Here is a 16,614-nt window from a genome sequence, read left to right as displayed (position 1 = left end):
TGCAGACAAACAAGCTCTGCTGGTGTCCTAATGGAACAATATCCCCATATTGGGTCATGTTTCTTGGCTGGGTCACTAGATGAACACGTAATACCACACTTTACAACCTTCCAGACTCGACATTGAGTTCAAGAATTTCAGATTATAACCATTGCTTCTATTGTTTTAGACACCAGGTCCTGATCATGGTTCTGCTCTCCCCATTTATACCTCCTATAGGCCCATATTCTCTTTTCTTACTTATCCCTTTCTCCTTACACCATGATCTCTTCTGCCATTCAGTCTCTCCAGTCTTCCACCCTAACAGACCTTCTGTTTTGTCCTTCCCTCCCCTGACTCTATACCTGCTTAAAATCTATTACATCCCTTTTCCAGTTCTGATGGAAGGTCATCGATCTGAAACGTTAACTCTGTTTCTCTCTCCACAGATGCTGCCAGAGCTACTAAGCATTTCCAGCATTTTCCAGTTTTAATTTGGTATGCAATGCTGCATTTCAGTTCAAGAGATGGTCAGAAAGATTGGCTGGAAACACATGCTATTGCTCAGTCACAAAGCGTTAGTGAGGGGTGGGGGATTAGTGGGGAAGACAATAGTCGCAGCTCTGGAAATGATTAATAAGAGAATGAAAGAGGCAGAGAAAGAGCTAAAGTGCTGAGTGTAGACAAACACAGGATGGAAGAGAGAACACGTTCAAGAGAGCAACAGAGAAAGTGAGAGAAAAATTAAAAAGGAAGTGTTTTGGCTTTTACTTTCTTCAGCTCATGAGATGCTACAATACTAATGAGGTTGCTATTTACGGATTAACATAAAGATATAAATGCGTACTTGAGGTTAAATGATGCATGGCATGTTCACAAAGAAGGAAGGAGATTTTTAATGTAAGAACAAATGAAGTTAGCTTATTGTAATGTGCCAGATTATGCCGCCAAGGATTTCAGCAGCTTATCTTTTTATTTTTTATTTTTAACTTTTATTTTTAACTTTGCTGAAAGAGTTTCGAGGTGACTGTGCTAGGCTGTGTCCTTTTCCACATGACCGATACATGTTGGGGGGGGGGGTGGGGGAGTATAATTTGTGAAGTCTTTATATGATCATCTTCTTTCGCAAACAATTGTACCTGGAGCTTTTTCAATATTTTCATTTGTGCCAAGATCACAAACATTCCATGTCGATTGACTAAAATGTGTGGCGTTAATCAGAATGGTTATGGAATACAAAGGCACAAGAAAGAAAGATCTACGTCAGATCAAATTGTATCTGTTGACTTACACCAATTGGTAAGTAAATTGAGTCACCGGGTGAATATTCCATCTAGTCAGGGGAATCTTCACTCTGGGACAAATTCTGAAGCTGACACAATTGCTAGGTTTATGCATGTGTCAATAGCTGTTGTATCACATGTAACTATGAAAAATTCAAAGACAACAACTTCCTTTATAGGGTGCTTTTATTGCACTTCACGGGAGCATTATCAACAAAACTCGACACCAAGTCACATAAGGAGCTATCAGGGTAGGTTTTAAGAAGCATCTGAAAGGAGGAATGGGAGATGTAGAGGTGGAGAGGTTCAGGGAGATGTAGGAGCTAGACAACTCAAGGCACAGCTTCCAATGGGGGGGACGATGAAAATCTGGGATGAACCAGAATTAGAGGAATGCAGAGTTCTCAGGGATTTATAGGGATGGAGGAAGTTACAGAGAAAGAGAGAGATGAGAACAGGGAACGATTTGAACATAGGGATAAGAATTTTAAATTCAAGGCGTTGCTGGACCAGGGGCCAATGTAGACCAAGCAAGCACAGGGGTGAAGGGTGAACCAGCCTTGGAATGTGGCAGCAGAGTTTTGGATGTGCTCGGGGTTGTAAAGGGTGAAAGCTAGGAAGCCCAGCCAGGAGAGCATTTGACTGGTCTAGTCTGGAGGCAACAAAAGTGTGGATGAGGGGTTCAGCGGCAGATGGGCTGAGGCAGAAGCAGAGGTGGGTAGTGTTATGCAGCTGGAAATGGGCAGTCTTAATAAACAGGCTGGTTCAGCCTCGGACAGTTGCCAGGGAGAGGGATGGATGCGTTGGCTAGGAAACAGAGTTTGAGGTGCGGACCGAAGACAATGGTTTCAGTCTTCCCAATCTTTAATTGGAGGAATTTTCTGCTCTACAACAAAACAGAGACAAATGAGGGATCGAGATCTGAGGTGCCGCTGGGTGACAGCCTATACATGGGCATGTTTTCGGATGATACCACCAATGCATAGCATGTAGATGAGAAACAGGACAGGACCACAGGTAGATCCTTGGGGGACGCAAGAGGTAGTGAGATGGGAGTGGTAGGAGGAGCCATTGCATAAGTTCCCCTGGCTATGAGTGGATAGATAAATACGGAACAAAGTGAGTGCAGTCCCAGCCAGTTGAATAACAGGTGAGAGCTGTTTAGAGGGATGATGTGATCAACCTTGTGAGCTGAGAAAGATGCGGAGTAATGGTGCGTTTACAGTCAGGTTTGTGGCTTTGGAAAGGGCTGCTCTGATACTGTGGAGGGACAGAAACCTGATTGGAGGCATTCAAAGACAAAGCCATAGGAAAGATGGGCATTGATTTGGGAAGCAGCCATGCATTCAGAGAGAAGGGAGGGTAGTTTGGAAGGACAAAGAGGTCAGGAGTGGTTTTTCAGAGGGAGGGAGAGGTGATGACAGCAGATTTGAAAGAGGACAGTACTGAAGGAAAGAGAACTGTTAGCACTTTCAGCTAGTGCAGGGGCCTGCGAGAGAAGTCGGTGGTCAGCAGTTTAGTGGGAATAGGAACCATAGCCATAAGCATTTGTAATTGTGACACCAAACTAGAAATCACTGATTTGACAACAGAGGAGATTATATCTGTATCTTAAATAGGAAACAGATTTCATGTCTCTGCTACATTTTATAAACAAAATCTTCAGTAACAAAGCTGTTCTGCTGGCATGACTAGACATTTGCCCTTATATAAATCCCAACGACAGCTGCATACCCTTGGGTTTCCACATACCTCTGCGTAAATGAAAGGAGCATCATATGGAAAGTAAACCTGTCCGTGTTTTATGGCATTAACAGAAGCTGGTCCACACCTAAACATGCCTAAGGAAAAGAACATGAATAATCAAAATAACACACAACTCACTGGAAAGAGTGTATCCAAGATGTTACATTGCAATATAAATTAAACTTGCAGCAAAGGAGTTGAGTGGAGATTTGATAGAGGTGTAGATAAGGTACATAAAAGAAAAGCTGTTCCCATTAGCTGATGGAACAAGGACTAGGGGTACACAGATTTAATGTTTGGTGCAAGAGATGCAGGGGAGATGCGAGGAAGAACTTTTTCATACAACGAGTGGTAATGACCTGGAACTCACTGCCTCGGAAGGTGCTGGAAGAAGAGACAATGAATGGTTGCAAAAGGTAACTGGACAGGTATTTGAGGAAAATAAATTTGCAGAGCTCTGGGATTAGAGGATGAGAATGGGACTGATTGGATTGCTCTACAGAGGGCCAGCAGAGACTCGATGGGTTGAATGGCCTCCTTCGTGCCACAATGACTCCATAGTTCGATAAGACATAATGGGGTCCAATATTCAGTTGTAAAGGCACTTACATGAAGTGAAAATGAAATGCACACAATTAGAATCAAATCATTAATGTGCTATTTTTGAATATATTTCTTTAAACCTTGCTATTTACAATAAGCTTAGCATTCTAATCATTAGATATTGATGATAATCAGTAAAGTATGAATGAGATAGACAAACAGCCTAAGACAGACCATGTTAGACCTTGATCCGAACAACGACTGTGCTGTCGTTTAAATATCAGGATTGTGGAAATGGTAAGTTAAAGTTAAATGTCAACAAGGCACCAATGGCTTGGGTATGGGCTGTGTGATAAAGGAGGCAATGAATCAAGAGGCAAATGGGGAGGTGGTGGCATAGTGGTATCATCACTGGAATGGTAATCCAGAGACCCAGGGTAATAATCTGGGGACCTGGGTTCAAATCCTGCTATGGCAAATGGTAGAATTTAAATTCAATAAAAATCTGGAATTAAGTATCTCATGATGACTATGAAACTATTGTTAACTGTTGTAAAAACCCATCTGGTTCACTAATGCCCCCTTTACATGTGACTCCAGACCCATAGCAATGTGGTTGACTCCCAAATGCCCTCTGATCAAAGGCAATAAATGTGATGCCACATCCCATGAACAAATTTTAAAAAATGCTCTTCCTTCTGGAAGGAATTTGAGTTGATTGAATGTTTGCAAATGGAGAGAGCTTGTGTGAAAAGCTGGCTTTATAGTTGGGTGCAACCTCCAGCAATAAAAAGGGCCTGCTACCATTGTTGTGCAAAATGTTTGTGCTAGTGATGTTGAAAGAACTCCAAAGCAAAGCATTGTGTTTAACCACCAATGTCAGGGCATCAACTGACCACAGAGTACAACATCGTGGCTATGTTACTGAACTAGTAGCACTGAGGCCTGTGCTAATAACCTGGAGACATTAGGTCAAATGCCACCAAATGCAATTAATTAAATAAATCTTGAACTTGAAAATTGGCATCGGAAAAGGTGACCCGGGGAACAGGTTGTCATAAAAAAGTCACCTGGTCCACATTTGTCCTTTAGGGAAACAAAGTGGCCACATCCTTACACAGTCTGGCTCTGTATATGACTCCAGACCCACAACAATGTGATCCTCTGAACTGAGAGAGCAAGCCACTCAGTTGGACTCAATAAAACTCACCACCACCTTCTCAGACGCAATTAGGGATGGGCAATAAATGCTGGCCTTGCCAGTAACATCCATGTGAATATGTAAAAAAACAGATGAGGAGACTGGCAGGAAAGGAATAGAGAGCAGCTACAGGGGAAAAAGTGGTCTAGGTGTTCAGTCCAAAATACTGGGAGGGCAATCGGCAATTTTGGGGTAAGGGTCACCTCGTGCAAATTTTCCCAACTTTATAGAACATATTCAAAATTAAACTTGATAAACTATTACCTTACAATGAATACAGGAAATAATGCATCTGGCATTAATTGGCACACACAATCACTTTAGATAAATAAGCATCATTTTTACACGGGCTGCTACAGTTCACTCATCCCTCTCTGAGTATCTGTTCTTTCCCCATCTCCTCTCCTCTTTTTCCAACTTTACCAAAATCCACTTATCCTTCCATCTTTAGTTCTGCTGCAAACCCAAACGTGAATCGTTCTAATCTTTCCTCTTTGCATTGGTGCTGTCTAACCTGCTGTGTATTTCCAGCATTTTTTTTTTTTACTTCTGATCATAAGCAGTTACTCTTCTTATTTTTGTTATTCTACATTTCTCAAATTGTTCCCTTTACCAGATTCTAATGCATTCTATTTCTGGTAAACTTATTTGATCTACTGTCCGTATTTTATTGCCTGATTATGCTTGCCCTCAGTGGGTCACTGTCTTGACATGGTGGAGAAGCTTGTGCATTCCAATGATCCCTTGACCAATGTCGTTGAGCCTCCTGGTTGAGCCACCCATGGCAGCAAAGTTTGAGGGGAGGTGCCAGACAAAGTGCAGTTCAAAAACTCTGCAATGGCAGAACAGGCAAAGGAAGACTCACCAGCTGCAAAGGTGGAATCAGGTGGTCCTGGTCAACATGGTTCAACACGTCCCTGAATTCTGGCCACCAACCCACCAAGATTGTGTGTAGGTTTCTGCCAGGGCCCATTTGCCGAATTTTCTGGCGATGAGGGATTGGTTACGGGGACAGGGTTGTGAACCTGGGTGTCCACAGTCAACAATCTGCACACAGGATGGATGAAGGTTGTGAAACACCGGTGTTGTGACAGAGGTGTCTTTCGGTAGCAGCATCTGTGACTGTGCAGTCCTCCTCAGGACACCCTCTGCTCATCCCACATGGAGAGGGGGCTAGAAAATGTACCCTAAAAACACCCTATCCCACTTTGTGCTGGGGAACTGCATGCTGCGGGATCATCATCTTTGTAGTCAAAGAAAGAAAATTTGAACTTGGGATGTTAGGTATTCATGGATAATCATCGATAATCTCAAGATGGACCATCCAGAAAGAAAAACTGCTATCAAACTGGCATCGCCATCCTGACACAGGGCAGCTGAAGGAACAAGCAGGGGGATACACGTTCTACTGGAAAGGAAAGGCTGACAGTGACCTTCGTGTCCAGGGAGTTGATGTGCCATCTTGAATAGGATCTTGGATGCAATGCCAGAACTCCCCAATTGTGTAAATGTCAGACTCATGACACTTCACCTACAACTCAGCCATAAACAATATGACACTTTCATCGGTGCTTATGCCCTTGCCTGCCTTGAGGAAGTTGTTAAGGAAAAGGTCTATTCTGACCTTGATGAAGTCCTCACTGCCATCCCAAAAGAAGAAAAAATTTTTCTTCTGGGGGACTTTAAAGGCAGCGTTGGCCGTGACTCCGACGTCTGGGAAAAATGGGGTGGGAAAAGCCTTTGCAAACGGCGAACTCGCTGACAAAGTGTGTTCAGCACAGCCTGATTATAACAAACATCCCCTCCCACCAGAAGGACAACTACAAAACCACATGGAGGCATCCGAGACCAAAGCATTGGCACCTCCTGAATTATGTCATTGTTTGGGTCAAAGCGCTAAGTGATGCCTATATAACTCCTGCTGGACAGGCCCTTGACTTGTTCATTTGGTGATGAACATGCACCTAGCACCAAGACATTGCAAGGCCCAAAAGTGCAAGAGGAAAAAGATCAATGACATATAAGAGCAATGATCCTGAGGGGTTTTGACAGGGTGGATGTGGAGAGGATGTTTCCTCTTTTGGGAGAATCTAGAACTAGGGGTCACTGTGTATAAACAAGGGGTTGCCCATTTAAAACAGATATGAGAATTTTTTTCTCTCAGAGCATCGTGAGTCTTTGGAACTCTCTTCCTCAAAAGGCGGTAGAAGAAGAGTCTTTGAATATTTTTAGGGCAGAGGTAGATAGATTCTTGAAAAGCAAGGGGGTGAAAGAATATAAGGAGTAGGCAGGAATTTGGAGTTGAGGTTACACCGAGATCAGCCATGATCTTATTGAAGAGTGGAACAGGCTCGAGGGGCCGAGTGGCCTTCTCCTGTTCCTAATTCATATATTTGTATGTAATGTTCACACAGTAATGAATTACCTAGGCATATATTTTGTGTTTTATATTTCTCAAGGATATTGTTTCTCGTGATTCATTGGGGATCAGCATTAGAAACCATCAATATCAGAAAGGTAAATTCTGGGAGACCAAGCCTTGTAGTGACCCACCTTCACTTGTTTCCTGAGGCGTGGCATCCACAACTTGCCACCCATCATAACCTGGTGGCAGGTCATATCTGGACATCCAACATTCATTCCAGCAATGATAGTTCCTATTTATAGTGATAAACAACAGCATTGGTAAACTTGACGAGAACAAAACAATGTCAAAAAACCAAGTGTGACCATTTTTTGCATATGACAATTTATAATTCTCCAGCCATTTTCTGGCTAACTTGTTATTTTCAAACATAATGTGAAAGGAATTGTCAAGCCACATTTAACAGGGAAATACTTTGTCTTTGATTAAGCTGTAGAAAGTTCAGAAATTACATTTCGTTTTGTCACAAACTGCAAGGTACAAATATTGCCATTTCACTTTGAGAATTTAATCTCAACATGAAAAACTCAATCATGAAAATGTGCTGAGAACTGAGACATTTCTTTTCAACTCCCAATATCCAAATTCAAATGTTGCACACAGCTTGGAACAATAGAAATATATACCAATTAAAACAAATTTGGTCTTAGTCTTGGGTGGCACTCCTGTTCCAACTGGTTAATAGGATAAATTCAAAGTTATTTAACTGTTTTCCATATTGTAATGACTTTGCTGACAGCTGCATTGGGTTTCTCCCTTGCCGACAAACCCATCCAGGTCAAACTGGGAAGGGATTGGGATCATGTTGGGTTCCCGAGCCGACCCTGCTTTTTGGAGATTTAAACTCACACCTGTCTCCCCTTGCCAGTTAAAATTCTACCATATAGGTGCAAAGTCACCTATTCCTTCCAAGCATGCTAACCTTACCAGATGTCAAGTCCCAAGTTACTCACATATCGTATTCCAAAATGTCATTTTCTGAAAGAAGTGTATCTAACTTGCATTGCATTGCACTGGCACAGGTGATGTGTTGCAGCTGTAGCTTGTGGGAACTGATGGAAACCTGTGTGATCCACGAAGACCACAAATGCAGTAAGTGTCTGCAGCTCAAGGAACTCCGGCTCAGAGTTGATGAGCTGGAGCCCGACTTTCAGTCACAATGATGCATCAGGGGGGGAAAAATTACCTAGATACTTTGTTCCAGGAGACAGTCACAGCCCTTAGGTTAGGTACTTCAGATTTAGTCTGTAGTCAGGAACAAGAGGATGAGACTGCAAGTGAGGCGTGTATGGGGATCGAGAAGGTAGCAATGAAGGAGCCTCAGCCCTTGCACTTCTCCAACAGGTACGAGGTTCTTGAACCTTTTATGAATGAGAGCAGGGACTGCTGGGAGGCTTAGTAGATTTTTATGGTTGTCTATAATAATCATTCTGTAATATTCTTAAGAAGCTGTCATGTCAAGATTGGACTGCAAAGCATATGGTTAGCTTCAATGAAAGCTGTCAATTTGTCAATGTTGGAATATGTGTGTGTGTAAAACCACATGTTAGTTCCCCTGTGCTATGGAGTTGATCTTCAGACAACATTTCTTAGTGGAAACATTTAACTTTATTTACAAGACAGCAGGAGCAACTGTATGTGTGCATCAAACTCCATAACTAAAGAAGAACTCTCCTGTAGAGGTTCCCCGTGCTGTTAACACATTGGTTTACACAGTGATTTTACAACATTGGATTATTCTTAAAACTACAGTCCTACATTTATCCAAACTATAATTACTACACCCTGAAAAAGCTGAAGTGATGTAGATGGAAGGAGGGCCCACACAGTAACTCAGAGCTAATGCTATTAATCTTCCCTCTCCACTGTTCAAAACCCATGGAATCTTGTTCCTTTATTCTCTTGGTGAGTATCTTGGGTCTCAAGCTTTGTCTGCCTTGAACAAAAAGTTACTGGCCCCTTACCAGATCTTACCAATATTTTGGCGGCTCTTGCGGGATTTCGAATCCACAGACAGGTATGAGTGCTGATGCTTGCTGAAGTTAAAGCTGATAAGATTTGTGTTGTTGTAATTGTTTCTGAATTACCCATTATAAATGCTGACTTTAAATTGGGCAATGATTTAGCGAGCAGTATAATTTTTCCCACTGCCTGGGATGGGATATCACAGTTCCAAAGTTGCTCCTGTGAGTAAAAACAAGGAGCCTATTTGTGAGCTAAGCACTGACTCAAGAAAAGGTACTAACGTCTCCACCTCAGTAATGGTCAGTACAGAGGCCGTACAAGAGCTTGCAGAATTGCCAAGTGAACTTTTTCAACAGGAAGGACCGAGGTCTCAAAGTGACCATAAAGGGTTAATGACATCTGAAACCAAACCAAAAACGTTGGCCTGTGTTGAGACATAGGATACAGCATCGGGAATCCAGGCAAGTGGACAGTTAACAAAAGGCTGTTTAATACCCCAAACCGATTGGAATGATGTGTTTTGTGACTAGCAGAAGATTCGAAACGTTGGAAAGGAAAGTAGAAGTCCAGAGCGGGAAAGTAGCTGACCTCCCTCGAACAGAATTAAATAAGACCCGTTCAGAATGGGATCAGGAGAAACTGAAAGATCTTAGAATGCTCAAAGATCAAACCAAGCAGGAATAGCAAACCCTTTTACGTGTGCGTTAAAAGGAACTCAATAACATCCTTGAAATGGCTAAAAGAGATTTCGATCGGAGGAGAAATGGTTGTCGGGGCACAAAGAAACCGTTTTGTTCTTATTGTCTCAAAAGGAGAATTTACCACCTTTGGGTTTGGAAAATGAGCTTAAAATTGGAATTATGACCACAGCAAATAAAAAGGGCAAAAAATGGGCTGTGGACTTAACTGAAACATTCTTTGTAGAGTTAAAGGATGGATGTCAGAAGGAAAAATGCAGCCTCTGAATCATGATTGTTCTATGATGTTTAACTATTGTTAATCCTACTTGTTACCTGTACTGGCTTTCGTTTTGGTTTAGCCTTTGTAATTTTATAATACGATATGTGTAATTGTGAAACAAAGGCCGGGATTTTCTGGACCCACCGTGGGGGATGCGGTGGCCCAGCCAAAAGCCCATCAACGTTTGGCGAGGCTGGACAATCCTGGGACCAAGCCCGACTGGAAAATCTCCTCCAAAATGCAAAGTTAATCTGCACAGTGTGTAACAAGCTATTTGTTAGAAGTTTACAATACTAAGTATTTCTTGTAAAGAAACCGTAAAGAAACCTTCACTCTGCCGAAGCTTTCTTTCTCACAAGGAGTAAGTGTTAGGAATCCCAGTTTACCTTCTTGTCGAGCGGGGACCAGGAACTACAGGTCCCAGCATGCCCCAAGAATTTCTGTGCGTGTGCAGATCAAAATAAACCTGTACATGCGCAGTCCAGTTCTTCAGGCCAAGAACAGGGAGTCAGTGAGGCCGCGTAAAGGAAAAAATGGCACAAGGACCCTGATCGCAGGATCAAGGAGCGGGGGTGCCATATTGAGACAAGTACCAGGACATGGGACAGGGAGAGAGGGCAGGGAGAGGTCTGAGAGAGAGAGAACTGGGGAAGGAGCCATTGGGAGGAAGAGGCCATGGTCGAAACCACCTGGGAGAGAAGCAAAGAAAGAGGTTCCAAGCAATAAAAGTGCTGTGGTTAGCAGGCTTCAAGTAGTGAAAACCCAAGAGAAGCTCTGAGATCCGAGAAGGCAGCAGAAGATTGGTGATTCTGGGCTGTGGACAGCTGGGGCAAAGGTAACCCTTTGGAGTGGTGGAGCTCTGCTCAACATGGCCGAGGAGCTGAAGTTCTGCTTGTGAGTTGGTGCTGGAGTGCAGACCCAGGAATCCAAGGGAATAGAGTCTCGGGTGACAAGCTTGAAACCCTGCGAGGTGGGCCGTCATTGAGATCATCCAAGTCGGAGCAACTGTTGGAGAGAATTCCAAGGCTAGACCTTCGAAGATGAAGACTGGAATCCCTTGTGAGAGAGGCAGAGGTTCAATGAGATCAGTTGACTCGTGGTGTTTATTGGCATCTGGGTGCGTTGCTGAGAAATCTGTGGAATCTGTCTTGGTCTCATTTGCCATTTATTGTGGGATGAAAGAAAGGGGCTACAATCCATCATTGGCATGCATTTAAGGAAGAAGATACACAATGATCAACAGAACGCAGCATGAGAAGAAAAGGAGGCTGTGGACCCAGGGAACCTGGAAGCAGGAACCATAAGAGCCAATCTCGCTGCATATCTATTGCCCTGGTTAAGTATTAACTTTGTATTTCTTTGTGATAATTAATAAGCTCTCTGACTTGATTAAGGAATGTGAGCCTGTACCTTGTAGATCAGAATTGGCCAAGCATCCTGAATGAGATGGGTTGGGGTATCTTCTGTTGCAAGCAGATATCTGGGATTTTTCCCTCTCCGTGATATCTTACACATAGATAAGCTTAATTGACAAACTGCCCTCAGTGAGCAGGATTCCCATGATTTCCCAACATCGGGAATCAGATGTGGGTACACTCACCCAATTCTCCCTGCCCCACGCCAACATGCCTGGTCTGGCCAGCCCCATAAAATTTAACCCCACCGTTTATGGCAGTTTATTTCACCAGTTTCTGAAAGAGATAACTAGATGTTTCTCCAGAAACCAGGGACGTGTAGACATGGTGGGACTGAGGTCAAGCAAGCAAAGAAGCAGACTCATTGGGTCAAATGATAGGAAAAGCACATTGGATACTATATAACAAATTCAATTTCATCTTGAACGTGATGTCATTTTTGAATCTAACAGAATGCCAAGTTGCATGCTGTTGGCTGATCTTACCAGATCGAGTCCTTAGTCAAATTCATGTCCTTCTTCCCGTTTTCATCCAGAATGATGTCAGTGGTTAAGTTAGCATTATTGTCATGAGCGGAGGAGAAGTTTGTTACCAGTCTTGCAGGTATTCCCAGGCAGCGAAGAACTGGTCAGAATTAAAATAATACAACATGCTCAATTCTTCTGGAAGGAAGTAGGATATCCTGTGAATGAATCACCCGTTTCACACTTTGGCTTTCTGATTAAAACAAGTGGTAAATAAGAATAAACTTGGGAATTTTAAAAGGTGTCAATTGCTCAGCTGCTTTCAGTAATAGGATAGAGATGAATTTAGTCCGCATTGATTTTTTCTAACAATTCTGAGAATGTACACAAAGTTCCAAGAAACCATACCTAGGGTTGAAATTAATGCCCTCCCCTGTGGCTAGTTTGGTGGTGGGGGCATTTAATTAGGCAGAGGGTGGCAGGTGGGGAACCCACTACCTTCCTGCCTCCACCCCGATTAAGTCTGTGGTGGAAACTTCGGATTGTCCAGGATTGAGAGGGGGTGGGTGGGAGTTTTGGGATGGGGGGGGCTTTGAAGATCCTGGTGGAGGGGTGGTTGGGTGAGAAGTCTGTGAACAATTGCCTAGTAACGCAGGAGCAGGAGTAGGCCATGCAGCCCCTCGAAACTCCTCTGTCATTCACAGCTGATTGTCTACCTCAACACCATTTTCCCAATGTCCCTTGATGTCATTAACACCCAGAAATCTATCAATCTCTGTCTTGAACATAATCAGTGACTGAGCTTCCCAGCCCTCTGGGGTAGAGAATTCCAAGGACTCACCACCCTCTGAGTTTAGAAATTCCTCCTCATCTCAGTCTTAAATGGCCTATCCCTTATTGCCCTCTCTCTGTTCCTTTGCCAGTCCTTAAAACTTAGCGCTTTGACCAAGCCTTTGCTCAACTGTCCTAACATCTCTTTATGTGGCTCAGTGCCAAGTTCTGTTTCATAATTGCTCCCATGAACACCTTGGGATGTTTTACTAGGTTAAAGGTGTTCAGTTGCTGTTGGTGTTGTCTTGGTTATTCAGATCAACATTCTATTGGCTTGTTCAGTTGAACACTGAATCACCGAACACTTCTAAGCCTCTGTCAGCTTTATCCTTAGCTACTTCAACACCATCCATTAAATATGTTTGCCATTCATTTTTCCTTCCTCTGTGCAATATTTTACACTCATCTACAGTGAGCTTCATCTGCCATTGTTCAGCCCAGCCAAATGTTTTGCTTAGCTCCTTCCATAATATTTGGATCCCAGCCATTGATTCTATTGCCCATGTGGTTTGGTATCATCTCTAAGTTTGGTCAGTTTGCATTGTGTAGCAGAATCCTTCGACAGCACCTTCCAAACCCACGACCACTGCCATCTAGAAGGACAAGGGCAGCAGGCACATGGGAACACCACCACCTGCAAGTTCTCCTCCAAGTAACTCACCGTCCTGACTTGGAAATATATCACCTTTACTGTCGCTGGGTCTAAATCCTGGAACTCACTTCCTATCAGCACTGTGGGTGTACCCACACCACATGGACCACAGCAGTTCAAGGAGGCAGCTCACCACCACCTTCTCAAGGGCAGAGAAGGATGGGCAATATATGCTGGCCTAGCCAGCAAAGCCCACATCCCGTGAATGAATAAAAAAACAATCTAAGTCATTGATGTAAAGTAGAAATTGTAGTCATCCCCGCACTGAACTTTCTTATCCCCGAAGCCCAACAGTGTTGCCTGTGGAAATAGATGGTTAACCATCCCTACTGAATGAGGGTATTATAGCTCACAGGGAGGCTTTTGGCCTTGATCATTCTAGACTACTTCAAGTCGTTTCATTCTCTCTAGTTTAATTATGTGACAGATCACCCTGCGATAGTTTCTTTCCCACAATAACAAAAATCACACACAAATGCACAAATAGGCGGATGAAAAATTTAGAAACAGTTAAACAATTTCTCTTTCTAGGGGAAGAAAAATCTGCCATTCACAGCCAATCTATAATTCATGTTGAAATCAATATCAATCAAAACCAACAGCAAGAAACACGCCTTGCAAATCACCCTTTAGGGATGGAAATGCTTTTTAAATATAACTTAAGTGGGCAGGTTTTACTGTATCTGCGTGATTGTGCGTGCGTACGTCTGAGTGATTGGGAAGTGTGTATGCGTGATTTGGGGTGTGAATGTGTGACTATGACTGGAATTTTCTAGCCTCGCCAAAAGACCATAGACTTTTGATGGCCCGCTGCATCCCCTATGGTGGGACCCACCACAGTAGGGCCAGAAAATCCTGGTCCATGTATAAGTGCATGAGACTCGGGAGCACATGTCTGTAAAGCTACATCTGCGTTACTGTATATGCGTGGCATGTGCATCTGCGTGTGAGCCTGGACGTGTATGTGAGGGACTGGGCATGTTTATGTTCAGCTTGTGCATTCGTGCCTTATCAGGCATGTATTCAGGTGTGATTATGTAACATGCGGGCCTCAATATTCATGTTCGATGAGGCTGGAGACAAAAGTTCTTACCTGTGTTAAAAACTGCAGCAAAGACCCAGCACTGTCCATAACAAACTGGCAGCTGAGTCTCGAAATACTGCAATAAGATTTCGACACTGCTATTCCAGGCTGTGGGTGCCACTCCATTAGTGTATATACCATCCCAACATCCAACAAGAACACCACCATCGTCTTTAGAATTAATCTAGGGGCCAAAGAGAATATTTCATTTTTCATATGTTGCATTTTAATTAAATTACAGATATTATTCAGAAACAGTTTCAAAGCAACTTGGCTGGAATCCTGGAAACCGAATGTTGAGTTGTTCTCTTATTACTGAACACATTGAAGTTCACTTATCAAATTATTAAAACACAATTTAAGGAAGTATTACAGGATTACAATATTACAGATTTTACTACGGTTAACAAACACATTTATCAACGTGTAAATATGTATTTGATTGATGGCTATTTAAATTTTGAGCGATTTAAAATATTTTCACAATGATCATTTCAGATCCTCTTTGGTTTGGATTCAGATGAATGGATTTTGATGTGTTGCAATGTCCAGTTATAATCTCATTACCGAAGCTGTGTAGATAATTGTGGAACAATGGCATTGTGCAGCATGGTTTAGATGCCTGCCATCAATTGTAGTGATTTCACAAGCTGAGATGTTAACAATTGCACTTATTAAATTCTATCAACCTAAGGATTTCTTAGTAAAAACAGAATATGTCAAAGTTGAACTCCCAGGGGAAGAATTTTCCTGTCGGCGAGCGGGGGGATGGGGCTCGCTCGCCGTGTGTAAAATGACGCGAGGTGATGTCGGACGTGTGTCCCCGATGTCACTGCGCATCATTTAGATTTTCAGTTCGGCAGGCGTGCAGCCGAGTCGGCTGTGGGCTGTGTGCCCGCCGAACTGTCAAAGGCCTTTTAAGGCCATTTAAAACCTAATTAATTCAGTTCAATGAGCTGCCCGTCCAACCTTAAGGTTGGCGGGTGGACAAAGAGCCCAGGCAGCCTTCACATTTTTCATAAAACCTCATCCACGGGCGGGATGAGGTTTCAAGAAGTGTTTTAAAATCCAGTAAAAATTTATATTTTTGTCTTTGACGTGTCCCAGCTCATGTGATAGTGTCACAAGAGGGGGCATGTTTTAAAAGCGTTAAAAACCTTTATTTAACACTTTAGCGCTGAAACAAGTTTCCCTGAGGCACCTCCGGGGAGATCTCTGCGCTCTTTTGTGCGCATGTGCAGGGAACCTCTCAGAGAATCCCTCCCTCCCCCCACCCGCACAGGGAACGCTCAGCACTTCCAGGCAAGCGTCACGCTGGGTGGGCCTTAATTGGCCTGCCCACATAAAATGGTGGCGGTCCCCGATTGGGGGTGCTGATCGGGTTCGTGCCCACCCCCACCTGACCCTGCACAACCCCGCCGACGGGGGTGGTGGGGGGGGTGGGGGTGGTGGAGGGGGGGTGGATTTCTGGCCTAGTATAATGTTGCGGACAGGAAGGGGTTTAATTTAAAAAACAGCCCTGATTTCTCCTCTCACTGCCTGTCCATAAACAGGAAGGTGTTTTGGATTTTTGATTTCCCCCTTTGTAAGTGGTGGCGCATGTTCCCCCACCCTTCAGTTCTTGGAGTGATCCAATCCTCTATTAATGATCCCACAGCCAACTGGAGATAGGGTAAAATCAGAGTGTTAGTTTATTTTACACACACTCAAAAAGGGGATCACATGTAGTCCCCCGGTACATTCACACAATAGAAGAGGGATAAGGGAAAGAAAGAGGTACAGGGCAAGTACCATGGACAAAATAAGAATTATTGTTTCATGTGAGCCCAGAGTCCAGAAACAAAAGTCCAATGGTGTAATCCTTCAGAGAGGTTAGCTGGCTGAAACTGATGTGGGGGTGATCCACTTTTCCAGTAGCGCTGACTTCCACGATGGGAGAAGCACATAGAGATGAATCAGTTTTGCAGTAGGAACTGGTATGGAAGTTCAAATGTTCCAGTAGAAAACAGTGTAGATAAGGGCCAGGCAATTTAAACCTGGACAGAGCTCTGTTTCTGCTGCTGCTT

The 16,614-nt window shown here is 43.3% G+C and overlaps 1 protein-coding gene across 1 annotated transcript in view; it reads right to left on the bottom strand.

Annotated features, from left to right (window-relative positions):
• LOC121276217 (coagulation factor XIII A chain-like) overlaps positions 1-16,614 on the bottom strand; it is a 126,581-nt gene that overhangs the window by 35,217 nt on the left and 74,750 nt on the right. Inside the window, exons 7-10 of the mRNA XM_041184388.1 lie at positions 14,558-14,732; positions 12,003-12,141; positions 7,306-7,409; positions 3,015-3,103 (exon numbers count right to left, since the gene is read on the bottom strand). Of these exons, the coding sequence (XP_041040322.1) occupies positions 3,015-3,103; positions 7,306-7,409; positions 12,003-12,141; positions 14,558-14,732 (507 nt within the window). The remainder of the gene's footprint in view (positions 1-3,014; positions 3,104-7,305; positions 7,410-12,002; positions 12,142-14,557; positions 14,733-16,614) is intronic.

The sequence above is a fragment of the Carcharodon carcharias genome, chromosome 3 (genome assembly GCF_017639515.1).
Source record: "Carcharodon carcharias isolate sCarCar2 chromosome 3, sCarCar2.pri, whole genome shotgun sequence".
NCBI classification, from domain to species: Eukaryota; Metazoa; Chordata; class Chondrichthyes; order Lamniformes; family Lamnidae; genus Carcharodon; species Carcharodon carcharias.
Note: the sequence above shows the minus strand (reverse complement) of the source record. Positions and strands in the feature narration are given on the sequence as shown.